This window comes from Oncorhynchus keta, chromosome 34, assembly GCF_023373465.1.
Source record: "Oncorhynchus keta strain PuntledgeMale-10-30-2019 chromosome 34, Oket_V2, whole genome shotgun sequence".
NCBI lineage: Eukaryota > Metazoa > Chordata > Actinopteri > Salmoniformes > Salmonidae > Oncorhynchus > Oncorhynchus keta.
The window spans coordinates 7,505,359-7,527,941 of NC_068454.1; the positions used below are offsets into that span (position 1 = coordinate 7,505,359).

Here is a 22,583-nt window from a genome sequence, read left to right on the forward strand (position 1 = left end):
CTTGACCTGGTTTTGTCTGTAGATCCAAATGATTTGAAAAGCATCCATGATGTGCAGAACCCTGCTTCCAGCAACACTGTGAGTACTTATCATGTCTCTCTGGGTCTCCCAAAGCATCTCTTAGTATAGACATAATATGGGGATGCCATTTCAAAGGCATGAATCTCAGATAGACAAAGTCCCCTTGTTTTTGTCCTGTGCCGAGTGTAAGTGCCATTTTGGAAATGTGTTGTGGACATTGTTTGTTTTGTTTTGTGAGCCGTGAGTGGTTTCATTGTGCGTAGCCCACGTCTTCAGAATTTGCCTGAATAGCATCGTTTCCATAACAACTGTCTCCCACTTTATCCCACTGGTAGCAGCACCTGAGTGTCACACGTCCAAAAGGGAAACAAAACATTAATTGTTTACAATGTGGGTGGATTCATTGTAAAAGCTTTATTTAGGGTTATTCTTGATTGACAGGTGATGTTTTCATCCTCCCACACTACTTTGAACTGCGTTACAGATGTTTACATTGGTGGCTGCTGGAACTGTATCTTGATGGTTGAATACTGACTGTAGCTTCATGTGGATTCTGTAACATGATGGTGGAAACTGACTGTAGCTTCATGTGGATTCTGTATCTTGATGGTTGAATACTGACTGTAGCTTCATGTGGATTCTGTATCATGATGGTGAAAACTGACTGTAGCTTCATGTGGATTCTGTAACATGATGGTTGAAAACTGACTGTAGCTTCATGTGGATTCTGTAACATGATGGTTGAAAACTGACTGTAGCTTCATGTGGATTCTGTAACATGATGGTTGAAAACTGACTGTAGCTTCATGTGGATTCTGTAACATGATGGTTGAATACTGACTGTAGCTTCATGTGGATTCTGTAACATGATGGTTGAATACTGACTGTAGCTTCATGGGATTCTGTAACATGATGGTTGAAAACTGACTGTAGCTTCATGTGGATTCTGTAACATGATGGTGGAAACTGACTGTAGCTTCATGTGGATTCTGTAACATGATGGTGAAAACTGACTGTAGCTTCATGTGGATTCTGTAACATGATGGTTGAAAACTGACTGTAGCTTCATGTGGATTCTGTAACATGATGGTTGAAAACTGACTGTAGCTTCATGTGGATTCTGGTGATGGTTGAAAACTGACTGTAGCTTCATGTGGATTCTGTATCATGATGGTTGAAAACTGACTGTAGCTTCATGTGGATTCTGTAACATGATGGTTGAATACTGACTGTAGCTTCATGTGGATTCTGTAACATGATGGTTGAAAACTGACTGTAGCTTCATGTGGATTCTGTATCATGATGGTTGAATACTGACTGTAGCTTCATGTGGATTCTGTAACATGATGGTTGAAAACTGACTGTAGCTTCATGTGGATTCTGTAACATGATGGTTGAATACTGACTGTAGCTTCATGTGGATTCTGTAACATGATGGTTGAAAACTGACTGTAGCTTCATGTGGATTCTGTATCTTGATGGTTGAAAACTGACTGTAGCTTCATGTGGATTCTGTAACATGATGGTTGAAAACTGACTGTAGCTTCATGTGGATTCTGTAACATGATGGTTGAAAAGTGACTGTAGCTTCATGTGATTCTGTATCTTGATGGTTGAAAAGTGACTGTAGCTTCATGTGGATTCTGTAACATGATGGTTGAATACTGACTGTAGCTTCATGTGGATTCTGTAACATGATGGTTGAATACTGACTGTAGCTTCATGTGGATTCTGTAACATGATGGTTGAAAACTGACTGTAGCTTCATGTGGATTCTGTATCTTGATGGTTGAATACTGACTGTAGCTTCATGTGGATTCTGTAACATGATGGTTGAAAACTGACTGTAGCTTCATGTGGATTCTGTAACATGATGGTTGAATACTGACTGTAGCTTCATGTGGATTCTGTAACATGATGGTTGAAAACTGACTGTAGCTTCATGTGGATTCTGTAACATGATGGTTGAAAACTGACTGTAGCTTCATGTGGATTCTGTAACATGATGGTTGAAACTGACTGTAGCTTCATGTGGATTCTGTAACATGATGGTTGAATACTGACTGTAGCTTCATGTGGATTCTGTAACATGATGGTTGAAAACTGACTGTAGCTTCATGTGGATTCTGTAACATGATGGTTGAAAACTGACTGTAGCTTCATGTGGATTCTGTAACATGATGGTTGAAAACTGACTGTAGCTTCATGTGGATTCTGTAACATGATGGTGGAAACTGACTGTAGCTTCATGTGGATTCTGTAACATGATGGTGAAAACTGACTGTAGCTTCATGTGGATTCTGTAACATGATGGTTGAAAACTGACTGTAGCTTCATGTGGATTCTGTAACATGATGGTTGAAAACTGACTGTAGCTTCATGTGGATTCTGTATCATGATGGTTGAAAACTGACTGTAGCTTCATGTGGATTCTGTAACATGATGGTTGAATACTGACTGTAGCTTCATGTGGATTCTGTAACATGATGGTTGAATACTGACTGTAGCTTCATGTGGATTCTGTAACATGATGGTTGAAAACTGACTGTAGCTTCATGTGGATTCTGTAACATGATGGTTGAAAACTGACTGTAGCTTCATGTGGATTCTGTAACATGATGGTTGAAAACTGACTGTAGCTTCATGTGGATTCTGTAACATGATGGTTGAAAACTGACTGTAGCTTCATGTGGATTCTGTAACATGATGGTTGAAAACTGACTGTAGCTTCATGTGGATTCTGTAACATGATGGTTGAAAACTGACTGTAGCTTCATGTGGATTCTGTATCATGATGGTTGAAAACTGACTGTAGCTTCATGTGGATTCTGTAACATGATGGTGGAAACTGACTGTAGCTTCATGTGGATTCTGTAACATGATGGTTGAAACTGACTGTAGCTTCATGTGGATTCTGTAACATGATGGTTGAAACTGACTGTAGCTTCATGTGGATTCTGTAACATGATGGTGGAAACTGACTGTAGCTTCATGTGGATTCTGTAACATGATGGTTGAAAACTGACTGTAGCTTCATGTGGATTCTGTATCATGATGGTTGAAAACTGACTGTAGCTTCATGTGGATTCTGTAACATGATGGTTGAAAACTGAATGTAGCTTCATGTGGATTCTGTATCTTGATGGTTGAATACTGACTGTAGCTTCATGTGGATTCTGTATCTTGATGGTTGAATACTGACTGTAGCTTCATGTGGATTCTGTATCATGATGGTTGAAAACTGACTGTAGCTTCATGTGGATTCTGTAACATGATGGTGAAAACTGACTGTAGCTTCATGTGGATTCTGTAACATGATGGTTGAAAACTGACTGTAGCTTCATGTGGATTCTGTATCTTGATGGTGAAACTGACTGTAGCTTCATGTGGATTCTGTATCTTGATGGTGAAAACTGACTGTAGCTTCATGTGGATTCTGTATCTTGATGGTGGAAACTGACTGTAGCTTCATGTGGATTCTGTATCATGGTGGTGGAAACTGACTGTAGCTTCATGTGGATTCTGTAACATGATGGTGGAAACTGACTGTAGCTTCATGTGGATTCTGTATCTTGATGGTGGAAACTGACTGTAGCTTCATGTGGATTCTGTATCATGATGGTGGAAACTGACTGTAGCTTCATGTGGATTCTGTATCATGATGGTGAAAACTGACTGTAGCTTCATGTGGATTCTGTAACATGATGGTGAAAACTGACTGTAGCTTCATGTGGATTCTGTATCATGATGGTGGAAACTGACTGTAGCTTCATGTGGATTCTGTATCTTGATGGTGGAAACTGACTGTAGCTTCATGTGGATTCTGTATCATGGTGGTGAAAACTGACTGTAGCTTCATGTGGATTCTGTAACATGGTGGTGAAAACTGACTGTAGCTTCATGTGGATTCTGTATCATGGTGGTGAAAACTGACTGTAGCTTCATGTGGATTCTGTATCATGGTGGTGGAAACTGACTGTAGCTTCATGTGGATTCTGTATCTTGATGGTGGAAACTGACTGATTCATGTGGATTCTGTATCATGGTGGTGAAAACTGACTGTAGCTTCATGTGGATTCTGTAACATGATGGTTGAAAACTGACTGTAGCTTCATGTGGATTCTGTAACATGATGGTTGAAAACTGACTGTAGCTTCATGTGGATTCTGTAACATGATGGTTGAAACTGACTGTAGCTTCATGTGGATTCTGTATCTTGATGGTGAAAACTGACTGTAGCTTCATGTGGATTCTGTAACATGTTGGTGGAAACTGATGGCTTCAATTCTGTATCTGATGGTGGAAACTGACTGTAGCTTCATGTGGTATTCTGACTGTAATGTGGATTCTGTATCATGATGGTTGAAAACTGACTGTAGCTTCATGTGGATTCTGTAACATGATGGTGGAAACTGACTGTAGCTTCATGTGGATTCTGTAACATGATGGTGGAAACTGACTAGCTTCATGTGGATTCTGTATCATGGTGGTGAAAACTGACTGTAGCTTCATGTGGATTCTGTAACATGGTGGTGGAAACTGACTGTAGCTTCATGTGGATTCTGTATCATGATGGTGGAAACTGACTGTAGCTTCATGTGGATTCTGTATCATGGTGGTGAAAACTGACTGTAGCTTCATGTGGATTCTGTATCATGATGGTGAAAACTGACTGTAGCTTCATGTGGATTCTGTAACATGATGGTTGAAAACTGACTGTAGCTTCATGTGGATTCTGTATCATGATGGTGAAAACTGACTGTAGCTTCATGTGGATTCTGTATCTTGATGGTTGAAAACTGACTGTAGCTTCATGTGGATTCTGTATCATGATGGTGAAAACTGACTGTAGCTTCATGTGGATTCTGTAACATGATGGTAAATGGTGTTGTACTTGGTTTTGTTTTCTCATGTAGAAGCTGACCAATAGCTGTACTTGGTTTTGTTTTCTCATGTAGAAGCTGACCAATAGCTGGAAAGGGGTGAATGGACATAACCAGCTCTATCATTCGTACAAACAAGGAGGCAAATCTCAGGTGTGTGTGTCTGTTTTTATTTGAGTTTGTCTGTGTTTTTTGGTTAATGTCTGTATCTAGATCTGTGTTATTAACCCTTGGTCTCCCTCTCAGAACTGGGACACAGAGCTGCTGCTCCCTGTACAGCAGGTGGTAGTGGTGAAGAGCGAATCGGAGCCCTCGGCCATCAGCTTCATGGGAGCATTACGCATACCGGTCAGTCACCTGAGCTCTCACACCACCCATATCTCTCTCACACACACACTCACACACACACACACACACACACACACACACACACAAATAATTGATTCCCACCCAAACAATTTTTTCACACACACACACACCCAACACAAACACACACACAACACAAAACTTATGTATTGATATCCTTGTGGGGACCAAATCATTGATTCCCATCCCAAATAATGTTTTCCTTCACCCTAAACCCCTAACCCTAAAACTACACCTAATCCTGAATCCTAAACCTAACCTTAACCCTAAACCCCTAACCCTAAAACAACACTTAACCTTAACCCTACACCCCTAACCCTAAAACTACACCTAAACCTAACCTTAACCCTAAACCCCTAACCCTAAAACAACACTTAACCTTAACCCTAAAACTACACCTAACCCTAACTCCTAACACTAAACCTACCCCTAACCCATCACTCCTTACTCCTCATTCCTAACCCCTTATTCCTAACCCCTACACTAAACCTAAGCCTAACTGTAATGTTCAAGTCTAAAATAGCATTTTTAACTTGTAGGGAACAGCAAAATTTCCCAACATGTCAGAATTGTCCTTGTTTCACTACTAGTATGAAGACTTCTGGTACCCACAAGGATAGTTAAACAAAAAGGCTACTGAGGGGAGGAAGGCTCATAATAGTGTCTGGAACAAATGGATACCATTCCACTGTTTCCTCTCCAGCCATTACCACGAGCCCTCCCCATTTTTAAGGTGCCACCAACCCCGTGTGACACACACACCAACGCCCAGGCCCTGTTCCCCAAAGCCCAGGGTGTCAAACTCATTTCATGGAGGGCTTGTATCGGCTGTTTTTTGTTATTTTCTTTCAATTCAAGTCCAATTTAAGACCTACACAACCAGGTGAGGGGAGTTCCTATCTAATCAATGACCTTAATTGATCAAATCAAGTACAAGGGACAGCGGAACCCTGCCGGCTCTTAAATAGATCAAAAAGAATTGCATAGGTACTGTATAAGGAACTGGGGAAAACGCTGGCCCTAAACATAAACCAAGTACCTTTCTATTCTAGACAACTATAGAGCTTTTATTTGTTGACAGTCTGCTTCTCTCTCTTTCTCCACCCAGGGAGTGATCGAGTTCTCTCTGTGTTTGCTGTTTGCCAAGCTGGTCAGCTACACTTTCCTCTTCTGGTTGCCGCTCTACATCACGAAAGCAGGTATGTAGCAGTGGTGGGAAAATTACTCGATGGTCATACTTGAGTAAAAGTAAAGATACCTTAATAGAAAAATGACTTGATTGTCATACTTGAGTAAAAGTAAAGATACCTTAATAGAAAAATGACTTGATTGTCATACTTGAGTAAAAGTAAAGATACCTTAATAGAAAAATGACTTGATTGTCATACTTGAGTAAAAGTAAAGATACCTTAATAGAAAAATGACTCGATTGTCATACTTGAGTAAAAGTAAAGATACCTTAACAGAAAAATGACTCAAGTGAAAGTTACCCAGCAAAATAATACTTGAGTAAAAGGCAAAAGTATCTGGTTTCAAATGTACTTAAGGTCAGTGGTAGAAAAAGTACTCAATCGTCATACCTGAGCAAAAGTACAAAGTAAAAGTAAATGCTATACATCAAAGTCCTGATATTAAGCAAACCAGATGGCGCGGTTTTCTTATTATTTTTAATTACAGACAGACAGGGGCACACTCCAACACTCAGACATCATTAGTTATTCCCGTGCTCTGCCAGGTAGTTATTCCCGTGCTCTGCCAGGTAGTTATTCCCGTGCTCTGCCAGGTAGTTATTCCCGTGCTCTGCCAGGTAGTTATTCCCGTGCTCTGCCAGGTAGTTATTCCCGTGCTCTGCCAGGTAGTTATTCCCGTGCTCTGCCAGGTAGTTATTCCCGTGCTCTGCCAGGTAGTTATTCCCGTGCTCTGCCAGGTAGTTATTTCCGTGCTCTGCCAGGTAGTTATTTCCGTGCTCTGCCAGGTAGTTATTCCCGTGCTCTGCCAGGTAGTTATTCCGTGCTCTGCCAGGTAGTTACTCCCGTGCTCTGCCAGGTAGTTACTCCCGTGCTCTGCCAGGTAGTTATTCCCGTGCTCTGCCAGGTAGTTACTCCCGTGCTCTGCCATGTAGTTATTCCCGTGCTCTGCCAGGTAGTTATTCCCGTGCTCTGCCAGGTAGTTATTCCCGTGCTCTGCCAGGTAGTTATTCCCGTGCTCTACCAGGTAGTTATTTCCGTGCTCTGCCAGGTAGTTATTCCCGTGCTCTGCCATGTAGTTATTCCCGTGCTCTGCCAGGTAGTTATTCCCGTGCTCTGCCAGGTAGTTATTCCCGTGCTCTGCCAGGTAGTTATTCCCGTGCTCTGCCAGGTAGTTATTCCCGTGCTCTGCCAGGTAGTTATTCCCGTGCTCTGCCAGGTAGTTATTTCCGTGCTCTGCCAGGTAGTTATTTCCGTGCTCTGCCAGGTAGTTATTTCCGTGCTCTGCCAGGTAGTTATTCCCGTGCTCTGCCAGGTAGTTATTCCCGTGCTCTGCCAGGTAGCATTATTAGTATTGTCACTTGTTTTGTTTGCCAGAGGGTGTGTTGAGATAATGTGCTGTCTGTCTGTCTCAGCTCACCTAGATGCCAAGAAGGCCGGAGAGCTCTCCACTCTGTTTGACGTGGGAGGAATTGTGGGTATGTTCCCTTTTTTTAATTTTTTCAGTGGTTGTTTTTACATCTGTTTTGTTCATGTAGCTTCATGATGTCAAAACGAACCATATAACTGTCTTATGATCTGGATGTTTTTGCTTCTTTGTGTGTGTTTTGTGTCAGAGATTGTTTTTAATTTGTCGAGATTATCATTGGAAACTAATAGACATCATTCCTGCATCATTGGAATAGAACTACCCTCAAACCACTCCTATTTTCTTGATTGTTGTGCTCATCACATAGTCTGTCTGTCTGTATAGGGGGAATCCTGGCTGGGGTCATATCTGATAAGCTGGGAAAGAGGGCCACTACCTGTGCAGTGATGCTGCTGCTGGCTGCTCCTACTGTGAGTCGGTCCGTCTCTCTCTCTCGGTCTTGCTCTCTGTCTGTCTCTGCCTCTTTCCAAGCCTCCCCCTGTTGTACAGGACAGGAATCACAGTTGATCATCTCAATGAATAAAAATATGAGCATGCATCATGAAACTTACAGGACATGTACACTGAGTGTACAAAACATTAAGAAAACCTTCCTAATATTAATATGCACCCTCCAGTTTTGCCCTCGGAACAGCTTCAATTGGCTGCTAACCAAGTTGGCTGCTAAACATGTGTATGTGACAAATACAATTTGATTTGATTGGTCAGGGCATGGACTCTGCCAGGTGTCGAAAGCGTTCCACAGGGATGCTGGACCACGTCGATTCCAATGTGTCCCACAGTTGTCAAGTTGGCTGGATGTCCTTTGGGTGGTGGATCATTCTTGATACACACAGGAAACTGTTGAGCGTGAAAAAACCCAGCAGCGTTGCAGTTCTTGACACTCAAACCGGTGCGCCTGACACCTACGACCATACCCCGTTCAAAGATACTTAAATATTTTCTTTCCCGTTCAACCTCTGAATGGCACACATACAAAATCTACACTGAACGAAAATATAAAAAGTAAATTGTTGGTCCCATGTTTCATGAGCTGAAATAAAAGATCACAGAAATGTTCCATACGCACCAAAAGCTTATTTCTCTCATTTTGTGCATAAATTTGTTTACATCCCTGTTTGTGAGCATTTTCTCCTTTACCAAGATAATACATCCACCTGACAGGTGTGACATATCAAGAAGAGGATCAAACACCATGATCATTACACAGGTGCACCTTGTGCTGGGGACAAAAGCCCTCTCTAAAATGTGCAGTTTTGTCACAAAATATAATGTGCAATTGGCACGCTGACTGCAGGAATGTCCACCAGAGCTGTTGCCAGAGATATTAATGTTAATTTATCTTCCATAAGCCGCCTCCAACTTTGTTTTAGAGAATTTGGCAGTGCGTCCAACCGGCCTCACAACTGCAGACCACGTGTAACCATGCCAGCCCAGGACCTCCACATCCCGCTTCTTCACTTGTGGGATCGTCTGAGACCAGTCACCCAGACAGCTGATGAAATGGTGGGTTTGCACAACTGTGGAATTTCTGCACTAACTGTCAGAAACCGTCTCAGGGAAGTTCATCTGAGCGCTCGTCGTCCTCACCAGGGTCTTCACCTGACTGCAGTTCAGCGTTGTAATTGACTTCAGTGGGAAAATGCTCACCTTCGATGCTCACTGGACCGCTGGAGATGTGCTCATCACAGATGAATCTGTTTCAACTATACCGGGGAGATGACACCATACAGGCTGTGTGCCGTGTGGGCGAGCTGTTTGCTGATGTCAACGTTGTGAACAGAGACCCCCATGGTGGGGCAGTGGGGTTATGGTATGGGCAGGCATAAGCTATGGACAACGAACACTATTGCATTTTATTGATGTCAATTTGAATGCACAGAAATTCCGTGACGAGATCCTGAGGCCCATTGTCGTGCCATTCATCCACCTCCATCAGCTCATGTTTCAGCATGATAATGCACGGCCCCATGTTGCAAGGATCTGTACACAATTCTTGGAAGCTGAAAATGTCCCAGTTCTCCCATTGCCTGCATACTCACCAGACATGTCACCCATTGAGCATGTTTGGGATGCTCTGGATCGACTTGTACGACAGCGTGTTCCAGTTCCCGCCAATATCCAGCTACTTCGCACAGCCATTGAAGAGGAGTGGGACAACATTCCACAGGCCACAATCAACAGCCTGATCAACTCTATTTCACGCTGCATGAGGCAAATGATGGTCACACCAGTCACACTGGTTTTCTGATCCACGCCCCTCACCTTTAGGTATCTGTGACCAACAGATGCATGTCTGTATTTCAGTCATGTGCAATCCATAGTTTAGGGCCTAATGAATTTATTTCAATTGACTGATTTCTTCATATGAGCTGTAAAATCGTTAAAATTGTTGCATCCTGGGTCTATATTTTTGTTCAGTATATTTCAATTGTCTCAAAGTTTTTATAAATCGTTCTTCAACCTGTCCCCCCTTTTATCTACACTGATTTTGAAGTGGATTTAACAAGTGACAAGGGATCATATATTTCACCTGGTCAGTCTGTCATGGAAAGAGCAGGTGTTCTTAGTGTTTTGTGTACACGGGTGTTCTTAATGTTTTGTGTACACGGGTGTTCTTAATGTTTTGTGTACACGGGTGTTCTTAATGTTTTGTGTACACGGGTGTTCTTAATGTTTTGTGTACACGGGTGTTCTTAATGTTTTGTGTACACGGGTGTTCTTAATGTTTTGTGTACACGGGTGTTCTTAATGTTTTGTGTACACGGGTGTTCTTAATGTTTTGTGTACACGGGTGTTCTTAATGTTTTGTGTACACGGGTGTTCTTAATGTTTTGTCCACTCTGTATTTGATAGCTGTTGTTATTTATTCTTTGTTTCAGCTTTATGGCTTTTCTATGATCAGTGAGTTTGGACTGGGACCCACCATCGGTAGGGATAAATTCTCATATTCTCCAGTTTGTGTTGAGGGATTGACTGAATCCTCTCCTGAGCCCATTGACTTATATAGATATTGTGCTATTTTGACTGTCAATGACTTACAGGTGAACAGTGTTATGTCACAAGCTTGGTTGGTTTTGACATTCATCAAGTGAATGGTGTTTTGATGTGCCGTGTACCTCCTAGGTATGCTGCTGGTGTGTGGAGGGCTAGTGAATGGACCATATGCCCTTATTACAACAGCAGTGTCTGCTGATCTGGTGAGTGTGTGTGTGTGTGTTGCGAGTCTGTCTCACTATCCTTTTACACAGTTTATAATCCTCCCTAGTTTTATCTTCCTAAACTTTTTGAGCAGTCATACTATTTCAGTATTTCCTGTGTGTGGGCCGCTCTCTGACCTCAAATCCTCCCTCTCTCTGACCTCAAATCCTCCCTCTCTCTGACCTCAAATCCTCCCTCTCTCTGACCTCAAATCCTGCCTCTCTCTGACCTCAAATCCTGCCTCTCTCTGACCTCAAATCCTGCCTCTCTCTGACCTCAAATCCTGCCTCTCTCTGACCTCAAATCCTGCCTCTCTCTGACCTCAAATCCCGCCTCTCTGACCTCAAATCCCGCCTCTCTCTGTTTGACCTTTTGACTCCAGGGAACACACAAGAGCCTGAAGGGCAACTCCAGAGCCCTTTCTACTGTCACAGCCATCATCGACGGCACAGGATCAGTAGGTTAGTCTCTCGCCCTCTTCTCCGGGTCACCTCCAGCCCCACCAGTAGATCCTACATGATAAATTAGCTCCACGAGGCGGTAGCTAACGAGTTGCTTTCGAATTCAGCATAGGACTATCTCTGTGACTTACTAACTGTCCTGGGATGATGTGTTTTCTTCTCAGGTGCAGCGATAGGTCCCCTCCTGGCAGGAGTGTTGTCGTCACGGGGATGGAACCAGGTCTTCTACATGCTGATGGCAGCTGACTTCCTAGCACTGGTGGTGTGTGCACATGCTAATCTTCTAAGTAGTTGACCTGAAATGTGCATTAATGTGTGTGTGGATTTCATGGAATGAGGTTTTAATGTGTGTGGATTTCATAGAATGAGGTTTTAATGTGTGTGGATTTCATAGAATGAGGTTTTAATGTGTGTGGATTTCATAGAATGAGGTTTTAATGTGTGTGGATGTGCTTTCTCTGTAGCTGTTGCTGCGGCTGGTGACAAAGGAGCTGACCTCTGCCAACGTGGTTAAACCTCGTTCTGGCAGCACCACAGTAGAGTAAGTGACTTCTCTCTGTTTGGTGTATATTCTACTTTTATTTTATTTTACCTTTATTTAACTAGGCAAGTCAGTTAAGAACAAATTCTTATTTTCAATGACGGCCTAGGAACAGTGGGTTAACTGCCTGTTCAGGGGCAGAACGACAGATTTGTACCTTGTCAGCTCTGGGCTTCCGGTTACTAGTCCAACACTCTAACCACTAAGCTACCCTGTCGCCCCGGTATTAGGGTGGTATCCAGACTTGATAATCACGATTGAGGCCACTGATCATGTTCTATGTTGATGATCTATGTTCTACGATCATACCACCAAGACATGCTTAACCTCCTCTGTTATTGGTCAAAGTGAGAGGTTAGCATGTCTTTGGGGTATGATCTTTGACCTTCTGTAACTTTCTCAATCATCATTATTCACGATTCATTCAGGATTATCTGTAATCATGGTAGCATCCACATTATAGTAGAAATGTTAAGAAATGTATTATATTCTTATTTATAATAAAAAGTAACTCCAAAATGACACAATACATTATTTACCATTAATTTCTATGGGGCACAAAATAATCTGAAACGCAACGAAAACTAATTGCAAATGCATCCAACAAGTTTGTAGTCACAAGCTTGATGTAGTCATTGCGCTCTAGGAAAACCGGACCAAATACTTCACTTTTGACTACTTTATTTATAAGACTCTTTAGAGGTGTCAATTTTGACGTGTAACTTTTTGACAGAAGAGAAAATGTATTACTTGATATTGTACAGTGGCAAGTATGTGAACACTTTTAGAATTACCTGGATATCTGCGTAAATGTCACTTAAAATTTGACAAAGTTACAACAACAGACAACAGTGTGCTTAATACTAATAACACACAAATTATTGTATTTTTCTTGTCTATATTGAATACATCATTTAAACATTCACAGTGTAGGTTGGGAAAAGTATGTGAACCCCCCCAAAGCTAATGACTTTTTCCAAAAGCTCATTGGAGTCAGCTAAACTGGAGTCCAATCAATGAGATGAGATTGAAGATGTTCGTTAGAGCTGCCTTGCCCTATTAAAACATTTAAAAAAACATTTACAAAATGTGAGTTTGCTATTCAAAATGCATTGCCTGATGTGAACCGTGCCTCGAACAAAAGAGATCTCAGAAGACCTACGATTTAAGATTTGTTGACTTGAATAAAGCTGGAAAGGGTTACACAAGTATCTCTAAAAGCCTTGATGTTCATCAGTCCATGGTAAGACAATTTGTCTATAAATAGAGAGTTTATAGACAAGTTCAGCACTGTTGCTACTCTCCCTAGAAGTGGCCGTCCTGCAAAAATGACTGCAACAGCGCAGAATGCTCAATGAGATTAAGAAGAATCCTAGAGTGTCAGCTAAAGACTTACAGAAATCTCTGGAAGATGCTAACATCTCTGTTGACGAGTCTACGATACGTAAAACACTAAACAAGAACGGTGTTCATGGGAGGACACCACGGAAGAAGCCACTGCTGTCCAATAAAAAAACATTGCTGCACGTCTGACATTTGTAAAAAAAAAAAGCACCTGTATGTTCCACAGCGCTACTTGCAAAATATTCTGTGGACAGATGAAACTAAAGTTGTTGTTGTTGTTTGGAAGGAACACAACACTATGTGTGGAGGAAAAAAGGCACAGCCACACCAAAATCAAATCCTCATCCCAACTGTAAAGTTTGGTGGAGGGAGCATCAAGGTTTGGTGCTGCCACTGAGCCTGGACAGCTTGCGATCATCGACAGAAAAATGAATTCCCAAGTTTATCAAGACATTTTGCAAGAGAATGTAAGGCTATCTGTCCTCCAATTGAAGCTCAACAAGTTAGGTGATGCAACAGGACAACAACCCATTAGACAGAAGTAAATCAACAACAAAATGGCTTGAACAGAAGAAAATACGCCTTCTGGAGTGGCCCAGTCAGTCCTGATCTCAACCCGATTTGAGATGCTGTGGCAGGACCTCAAGAGAGCGGTTCACACCAGATATCCCAAGAATATTGTGGAACTGAAACAGTTTTGTAAAGAGAAATGGTCCAAAACTCCTCCTGACCGCTGTGCAGGTCTGATCCGCAACTACAGAAAACGTTTGGTTGAGGTTATTGCTGCCAAAGGAGGGTCAACCAGTTATTAAATCCAAGGGTTCACATACTTCGTCCAACCTGCACTGTGAATGTTTACACGGTGTGTTCAATGAAGTCATGAAAACGTATAATTGTTTGTGTGTTATTAGTTTAAGCAGACTGTGTTTGTCTATTGTTGTGACTTAGATGAAGATCATATCAAATTACATGACCAATTTATTCAGAAATCTTTATCTTCATCGAGGGTGTCAATAATTTCAGAACCCCCACTGTATGTCACAGAAATACTGATAAATCAGTCAGATGAACTTGTGGATACCATTTTTATGTCTGTGTGTATTATGACGTAAGTTGGGTGGTTTCGTGAGTCAATGCTAATTGGCGTTAGTACGATGATTGGAAGCTTCAAGGTTATTATAGTAATCAAAAACTGAAACTAAAATTGGGGAAACTCTTTAGTAAACTGAAATAAAATATTTAAAAACTTTTGAAAAACAAACTATTCTGAAATAACTTATATTTCACCGTGAAACAAACTAAAAATACATTGTTTAATTGTAGTTTTTTTTTTCTCTCCCGTTCTAAAATCAAATCGGGTTTTCAACCTTTTTTTCCCTAATGGGGTATGTGAGCTTTTGAATCTGACGGGTAAATGCTGACAGTAGATGACAATCTTTCAAATAGGCCTGGCTTGTTTTTTTATTTTAACCTTTATTTTACTAGGCAAGTCAGTTAAGAACAAATTATTATTTTCAATGACGGCCTAGGAACAGTGGGTTAACTGCCTGTTCAGGGGCAGAACGACAGATTTGTACCATGTCAGTTCGGGGATTTGAACTTGCAACCTTCCGGTTACTAGTCCAACGCTCTAACCACTAGGCTACCCTGCCGACAGCATCACTGTCACTAGCTATCAGTAGCTAACAGGGACAAAATGTGAGGGAGGTCGCGGACCATAGCTGTGAACAATGGCGGCAGCAAACCCAAACCCAACACCAGCAGTGGCCGATCGCAAAAGGCAAACACAAAAGATGCCAGCGTGTGTAGAACAGTGGGTCAACAAGGCAGTTCTTACGCCGTAATTGAAAACAAGAATTTGTTCTTAACTGACTTGCCTGGTTAAATAAAGGTTTAAAAAAATGAAAAGCGGAAACACCCAACCAATTTTCAAGTTCATCTTAACAGCGCCCACAAAGAATTTCAGGATAAAGATGAGGTGAGACGGGCATTTTTTAAATTACATTTATTTAGTTTTTGGAATTCGGTCGGGATTCAACTCCTAGTATCATATGAACACACATAAGACATGGAAAATGAGTTGAATTGCATGAATTTAGCATTAACAAACAAGACGGGTGTGGACAGTTGGGGTCGCGTGGGTTGGGGGTTTGTTACTATGCCGATAAATGACAATATCCATCTGGAACTTTGCCACCAAGGAAATGTGTGTAACCAAACCATCTCAAAAAGTACTGGACTACCCCTGCTATAGGCCTACAACACATACTGTCCCTAACACTAAAACTGAAACTAAATCATATAAAGACTAAATAATAAATGCTTTTATCAAACTGAAATGGAACAGGTAAATCAAGTCTGAAAACTAACTGAAACTAAACTGAATTTCAAATAAAAACGAATAAAAAGCACAAAACTGTAAGGTACGCTACAGGTACGTTAGCGTATGCATGAAAAGGTGTTATCCCACGAGTTCATCTTGCTAAGTAGATAAACTGCTTAATTGCCAGAATCTTACATGCTTTTTATTAAAAAATGTTTTTACAAATTCCAAGAGGAAATCCATATCAAATGATCTACTATCCCACCAAATTTCTAGGTATCCTTATTGAGGAAAAATATTGTATTTAAATTCTCTACGATAAAATTGCAAAGGCTATCGGGTGTCATGGGACGAGTTCAACATCTCATCCCAAGAAAATATTTGTTTTTATCTGTAGCCTATTACACCTTAAAATAATAGATTATCTCAGATTTGCAATATAGTCTGGGCCACTACTTATAAAAACAACCTCAATAACATCTTCCTTCTCCAAAATTGTTTTGTGAGGATAGCAACTCACTCAGACAGTCGTGCCAGTTCCTCACCTTTTTAAATCCTCAATATTTATGTCAACCATCTTCAAGTGTGTCTGTTTTTGTATTCCAAATGAAAATGAATCTTCTCCGTTTCTTTCCAAACACTATTCAAATTCAATATTAAGGTTCCTCATTATTCTACGAGAACTGCCAGCGATCTCCACATCCATTTTTTCCGTACAAGATTGACCTAATCATTCCGTCACATCTGTTGTGTTGGAACAGTCACAGATGTATATAAACCCTGGATTGCTGGTGCTTAGTATTGGTCATTTGAATCCACCGGTCGGCCATATTGGCGCTCCACAGTAGGAGCAGTCTTCCAGGTGAACGCATGGCATTGTACAGTATTTCAATCAAATTACAAGGATTTAAGTATTGTTTTTCCTGTAGTGGGGACAATAATGCTAGTAATCTCAAAGACTTAAACTTTAAGAAAAAAAAATGTAATAGATTTTTTTTATATTTAGCTCTAGCTCACATAATATAATTTAAAAGTGTGCATTATGGTGTATGTATAATAGATGTTTTTACAATGGTGGGGGAATAGCAAGATGGAGGAACGGTGGCTTCAAAACAACGCCCAGTGTTAGTCATCTAGTGTGTTATATATAAGTTATTGGAACCACCTCATGCACTGCAACACCTTCAATTCCTTCAAATACAAAATGAAGGAATATCTACTAGACATTCCATAGAATGACTCATCCCAATAACCTCTGCCATATGTCCATCATAATTATGCTGATTCGTGATTTTGACTGGCTGAGAAAAGCTGCATGTCTGTCTGTCTTGTCCAGAATCCCGACCCCTACACGTTCATTACTATGGCACAGCTGGGGATCGAATTTCAATATTGAAACAATGTTGCAAATGTCAGAGAGAGAAAGCAAGGTTTATACAAATCTCCACTATTGTAAACCAATTGCTAGTCTAAAAGAAATGGGAGATAATGTCTCAATGCTTTTTATAGTGGAGCTCAAGTTTATTAATTGCCTGGCTGGGCTGATGAGAGTGCATTGCACAGTGAGATGGAACAGAGTAAATAGCCATTTCAGCATCATAGATTTAGCTGGTGGTAACTTGTGGAATAGACACTGGGCTGGAATGTGTTTTTCACCAATAATCCTCCAGGGTTAGACCCACCCTTTGTATAAATCCCATTATTAACTGAGTGGTTCGAGCTTGAAAGCTGATTGGCTGACGGCTATGGTACATCAGACCATATACCACGGGTATGACAAATAATTTATTGTTACTGTTCTAATTACGTTGGTAACCAGTTTATAGTAGCAATAAGGCACCTCTGAGTTTGTGATATATGGCCAATATACCACGGCTGTAGTATCAAGGGATTCCGCATTGCGTCGTGCCTAAGAACAGGCCTTAACCGGGGCATGTTGGCCATATACCACACCCCCTCGTGCCTTATTATTAAATAACCTTCTGCCTATATTTGTTCCGTAATAATAATAATTATTATTATTATTTAATTTGAACCTCCTTTCTCTTTATTTTTTTTTATCTGGTTCATCATGTTTTCATTTATTCTTTCTGTAAATCTATTTGTTTCTTATATCAGGATACTTTTTTGATTTTGTTCAATAAACATTTGAAAGTGAGAAGTGCCTTAACGAGCATCTCTTGTTTTTTTACCTCATGCAAATAAATAAATCATAGTCCCTGATCGAAGTCCATTTTTCTGTTTCTCTCTTGTAGGATGAAAGAGCACTGAGCACTTTGCACTAACTCCAGACACAGGAGTGAACAGATCGTCACTCAGCACAGACACACACGCTGCATCTTATGCCACTAACCTGTACCTCCGTCCAGTAACTGAACTGAGCTAGTGTGAAGCAGCACCTCCTTAGAACCGAATGAAAGCCGATTGAAGATTCGGTAACAAGATAATAAGCAACCAACCAAGCCATCCAAAGTTCCTCTGAGCACGTACCACTATAACTTTTGTTTTACTTGTTCTACAGCACACTGGGCCTTAAATATATATATATATATATATATATATATATATATATATATATATATATATATATATATATATTGCTGTCAGGTCTGCCTTATGGAACCAAAGATTGTGTGGAAATGCATTATAATTTATATGAAATGTATTATTATAATTTTTTTAAAGTTGCCATTATATTATTCTGTTCTGTGGTGTATTTTCTCTGTAAATTAAGTATATGCAGGTACTGCTATTTTGTATTTGTATATGATCAACAAATTATGTTTATTATGTTTGGTGACTTCAATCCTATGAATGTAACATTTTGTGTTAGTTGGTATGTAGAATTTCATACTCAAACTGATGAGGATCAATCATTTCTGAATAAGCTTTTCTTTAGGCAGTGCAATGTTGAAAACGTTAGTGATGATGTTTTATGTAGATGTAGAAAATATCAAATACCATCATCCCAAACCTTAAATGATCATATAAAAGTGAGTTAATTTATTCTGCCTCTACAATGTGAACATTTTGAATGTGTTCCTTTTGACTAATGCCTGCTAACTCAAGTCCCTTTATAGTGTAAATAGCCCAAAATGCCAAATGAGTGAAGAAATGTAGGTGATAATCATCTTTATAAAAAAAAAATATATTCTTAACTTTCATGATGGCACATGCAGAGGCTGTGGTCAATTCCAATTCACTTGCTGTGTTAAACAGAATTGAAGTGGAATAGACCCCATCCAACAACATGTCCATTTTATTTATGTGGAGATAGAGCACATCGTGGAGGAAGATAAAACGTTCATCTAAGTTCTTCAGTGGTAGTACTTGAAATACTGTGTGCCTTTTGTTGTTTGTCAGGCAGTTGCTTCGTTCAGTGACGTATGTGTGAGCCTTACTTGATTACTATAGCTACATGGTCTTGGTGACAATTGTAGATTTGTAATGACCTCTTGGTAAATCAATAAAAAAAGATGGCATGTCTGTATTACCAAATTCTCTGGAAGCCTCTATAACCAAAGCAAAATATCTCAACCTTGGTTTTGATGCATAATGTTGAGTTGTTTTGTCAACCAAGCTAAATGTGTTCCAGTCAGGGTGAAGAGTGGTCTGAAGTCTCTAGCTGTCTCAGCTGGGGGGCAGATGTAAACAAAAAACTGTACACTTTTGACAACTAGTCCTCCACTGAACTGACACATTATCTCTCTCTCGCAGGACAAATCACACGATATATTATTTTCTGAAAAGGTCCTGTAATAAACATTAACAGTCCTTAACAAATCAGTCATAACTGGTGGTAAGCTGCTCATGTTGTGCCTAAATAAACCAGAAGGTAATTATTCAGGATTATTTGGCTAAATTCAATTAGTGTTTATTGAAGGTATAATTAGTATATTGTTTTGATCGTCGATGACTCATCTGACATGCATCACAAAACATCTGAGCTGACTCGAGTCTGCAAAACTGGATATGTTCATCTCACAGGCGGGTGCCCACGCAAGAAACTAAATTCAATTTGAAACTTCCCTTTTCACAGTGCTTGCTCCTGGCTTTGGTTATCTCTCCTTAGCTCATATCCTTTTTTTAAATTCCTTGACAAATAAATACAGTTTATTTAGATGATTTTAATAGCCATACTCAGGGTAGAATTTAGCCTGTGTTTTTAAAAGTTGAATGGACAGTAGCGGACAGACAGATCGACTGCGTTCTGGGGGTTGAGTGGGCGACCTGCAGGCAAACCTGTACCAGCCGCGCCTGCTTCCTTCAGGAGACCCAGTAACTATGGCGATGAGAGCGAAAAAACGCACTGGGCACACATGCCAGTTCAACGTCTAGTTTTGACTTAGGCCTACATGTGGTTGAGTTGTCAACTAACGTGAATTCAACGTGAAATCAATCAAACATTTCACCCTGTCATTGGATTACGATACGAAATTCTCTTAAATTGATGACTTTGCTAAACCAGTCGGTTTTCCACATTGATTCAACGTCAGCACATGGCATTGTTTGGTTTAAATGACATGGAAACAACGTTGATTCAAGCAGTTTTGGCTCAGAGGGAAACTGTATTTCCTGCTCTCCAGTGTATGTGCGATTGTTGAGGGAGGCTGAGACGGGCGGGAGGGGGAGAAGAAAGGGAGTTTATGAGATGAGAGAGAGCTAGGTAAGTGACGGAGAGAGATGATGTTGAAACGCTAATTTAATTTCCCCATTCAGAGACGCACCGACCGCTCTCGGGGGGGTTCCAGCTCGACCACCGACGGAGCGGAGCGGTAGCCTATAGCCCACATTCCGAGTCCTCGACCGAGGTGACGGCGAGACAGGCTCGAGGGGAGGAAAGGGAGAGATGGGATCAGCTTCGTCGGTGTATCGAGTAATCTACCTGGACGTCGATGGCAGAATTCAGAAGGTAAACTGTCAATCAACCGTTTTATATCTTGTCAGCCTGTTTCATCATCAACTACTACACCCTTTCATGTACCTTGCAAGAGGTCCAATATTGCATAAGAAAAATTAGGAAGAAATGTGCAAATGTGCAATTTTGCTTTATATAGGATAACCTCAGTTATCATACTATAAATAATAACAATTCAATGAAACTATTCGCACATGTTGATGCATATAGAAAAACAGAATTTTCAGAAAATCCTGTACATTGGACACATTCACAGTAATCTCTAGTTTCTTATGGTGAGTTCTCGTAGTTCTGAGCTCTAGTCCGAGTTTGACTGCGTTACATTGTATTCTTGTCATTAGGTCTGGTTGGTTTCACGTTGCCAAATGTCAAACGAACAAAAATTGCTAAACTAAACCACGTGTCCATGCAAGTAATTTGTTTCTTGGACAAATAGGCCTGTGCTCACGTTAACAACTATCACGAAGCATCACTTCATTTAAACTTTCGATTTGGTCTTCCAACAACATGCGGGAGGAAACTGCGCAATAGCCGCTCTAAATGCGACGTGAATAGTCTACATTCAGTAGCCACTATCCTCATCTATGCGCTGCAACTCACATACTGTTTCAGAGATGGCCAAATTATGTTGTTGAACGACCAAAGTCAAATAATAGATTGGGACACACAAGTGATACTTCATGATAATCATACATTGATTTAACTTGAGCATATTTGTCCAATAAACAAATTACTTGCACGAACATGCGGTTTTGTTTTGGAATTTTATACTGAACAAAAATATAAACGCAGCATGTAAAGTGTTGGTCCCATGTCTCATGTGAAATAAAATATCACAGACGTTTTCCAGATGCACAAAACGGTTATTTCTCTAAAATGTTGTGCACAAATTTGCTTACATAAATGTTCGTGAGTATTTCTCATTTTCCAAGATAAACCATCCACCTGACAGGTGTGGCATATCAAGAAGCTGATTAAACAGCATGATCATTACACAGGTGCACCTTGTGCTGCGAACAATAAAAGGTCACTGAAATGTGCAGTTTTTCACACAATACAATGCCACAACTGTCTCAAGTTTTGAGGGAGTGTGCAATTGGCATGCTGACTCCAAGAATGTCCACCAGAGCTGTTGCCAGAGAATTTAATGTTAATTTATCTACCATAAGCCCCCTCCAATGTCATTTTAGAGAATTTGGCATTATGTTGAACCGGCTCACAACCGTAAACCACGTGTAACCATTCCAGCCCAGGACCTCCACATCTGGCTTCTTCACCCGCGGCATTGTCTGAGACCAGCCACCCAGACAGCTGATGAATCTGTGGGTTTTGCACAACGGAAATATTTATTCACAAACTGTCAGAAACCGTCTCAGGGAAGATCAAATGCGTGCTTGTCGTCCTCACCAAGGTTCTTAACCTGACTGCAGTTCAGCGTTGTAACTAACTTCAGTGGGCAAATATTCACCTTCGATGGCAACTGGAACGCTGGAGAAATGTGCTCATCACAGATAAATCTCAGTTACGAGATCCTGAGGCCCATTGTCGTGCCGTAGATCCCCCGCCGTCGCATCATGTTTCAGCATGATAATGCACGGCCCCATGTCACAAGGATCTGTACACAATTCCTGGAAGCTGGAAATGTCCCAGTTCTTCCATGGCCTGAATACTCATCAGACATGTCACTCATTGAACATGTTTGGGATGCTAAGGATCGACCTGTACGACAGCGTGTTCCAGTTCCCGCCGATATCCAGCTACTTCGTACAGCCATTGAAGAGGAGTGGGACAATATTCCACAGGCCACAATCAACAGCCTGATCAACTCTATGCAAAGGAGATGTGTCACGCTGCATGAGGCAAATGGTGATTCATACTATCACTCAAAACTGTGTGTAAACGCCCTTAC

General features: G+C 40.8%; 2 protein-coding genes across 11 annotated transcripts in view; both read left to right on the plus strand.

Moving 5' to 3' along the window:
- The window catches only part of LOC118366571 (glucose-6-phosphate exchanger SLC37A1-like), a 38,613-nt gene extending 19,367 nt beyond the window's left edge, over positions 1 to 19,246 (plus strand). Inside the window, exons 9-20 of the mRNA XM_052492835.1 lie at positions 23 to 78; positions 4,980 to 5,057; positions 5,151 to 5,252; positions 6,379 to 6,469; positions 7,873 to 7,935; positions 8,211 to 8,296; positions 10,769 to 10,817; positions 11,013 to 11,086; positions 11,470 to 11,548; positions 11,713 to 11,810; positions 12,013 to 12,089; positions 18,012 to 19,246. Coding sequence (XP_052348795.1) covers positions 23 to 78; positions 4,980 to 5,057; positions 5,151 to 5,252; positions 6,379 to 6,469; positions 7,873 to 7,935; positions 8,211 to 8,296; positions 10,769 to 10,817; positions 11,013 to 11,086; positions 11,470 to 11,548; positions 11,713 to 11,810; positions 12,013 to 12,089; positions 18,012 to 18,027 — 869 coding nt within the window. The 3' untranslated portion in view covers positions 18,028 to 19,246. The remainder of the gene's footprint in view (positions 1 to 22; positions 79 to 4,979; positions 5,058 to 5,150; positions 5,253 to 6,378; positions 6,470 to 7,872; positions 7,936 to 8,210; positions 8,297 to 10,768; positions 10,818 to 11,012; positions 11,087 to 11,469; positions 11,549 to 11,712; positions 11,811 to 12,012; positions 12,090 to 18,011) is intronic.
- Positions 19,247 to 19,913: 667 nt separating this feature from the next.
- Positions 19,914 to 22,583, plus strand: part of LOC118366572 (high affinity cGMP-specific 3',5'-cyclic phosphodiesterase 9A-like) — a 66,702-nt gene continuing 64,032 nt past the window's right edge. For 3 of the 10 annotated variants that reach the window (XM_052492841.1, XM_052492844.1, XM_052492843.1), the window contains exon 1: positions 20,646 to 20,668. Coding sequence is in view for 3 of the 10 variants with exons in the window: in XM_052492836.1 (XP_052348796.1) it covers positions 20,652 to 20,668 (17 nt within the window). In the remaining 7 variants the exon portion in view is untranslated. The other 7 variants (XM_052492838.1, XM_052492837.1, XM_052492840.1 and 4 more) reach the window with 5 other exon arrangements.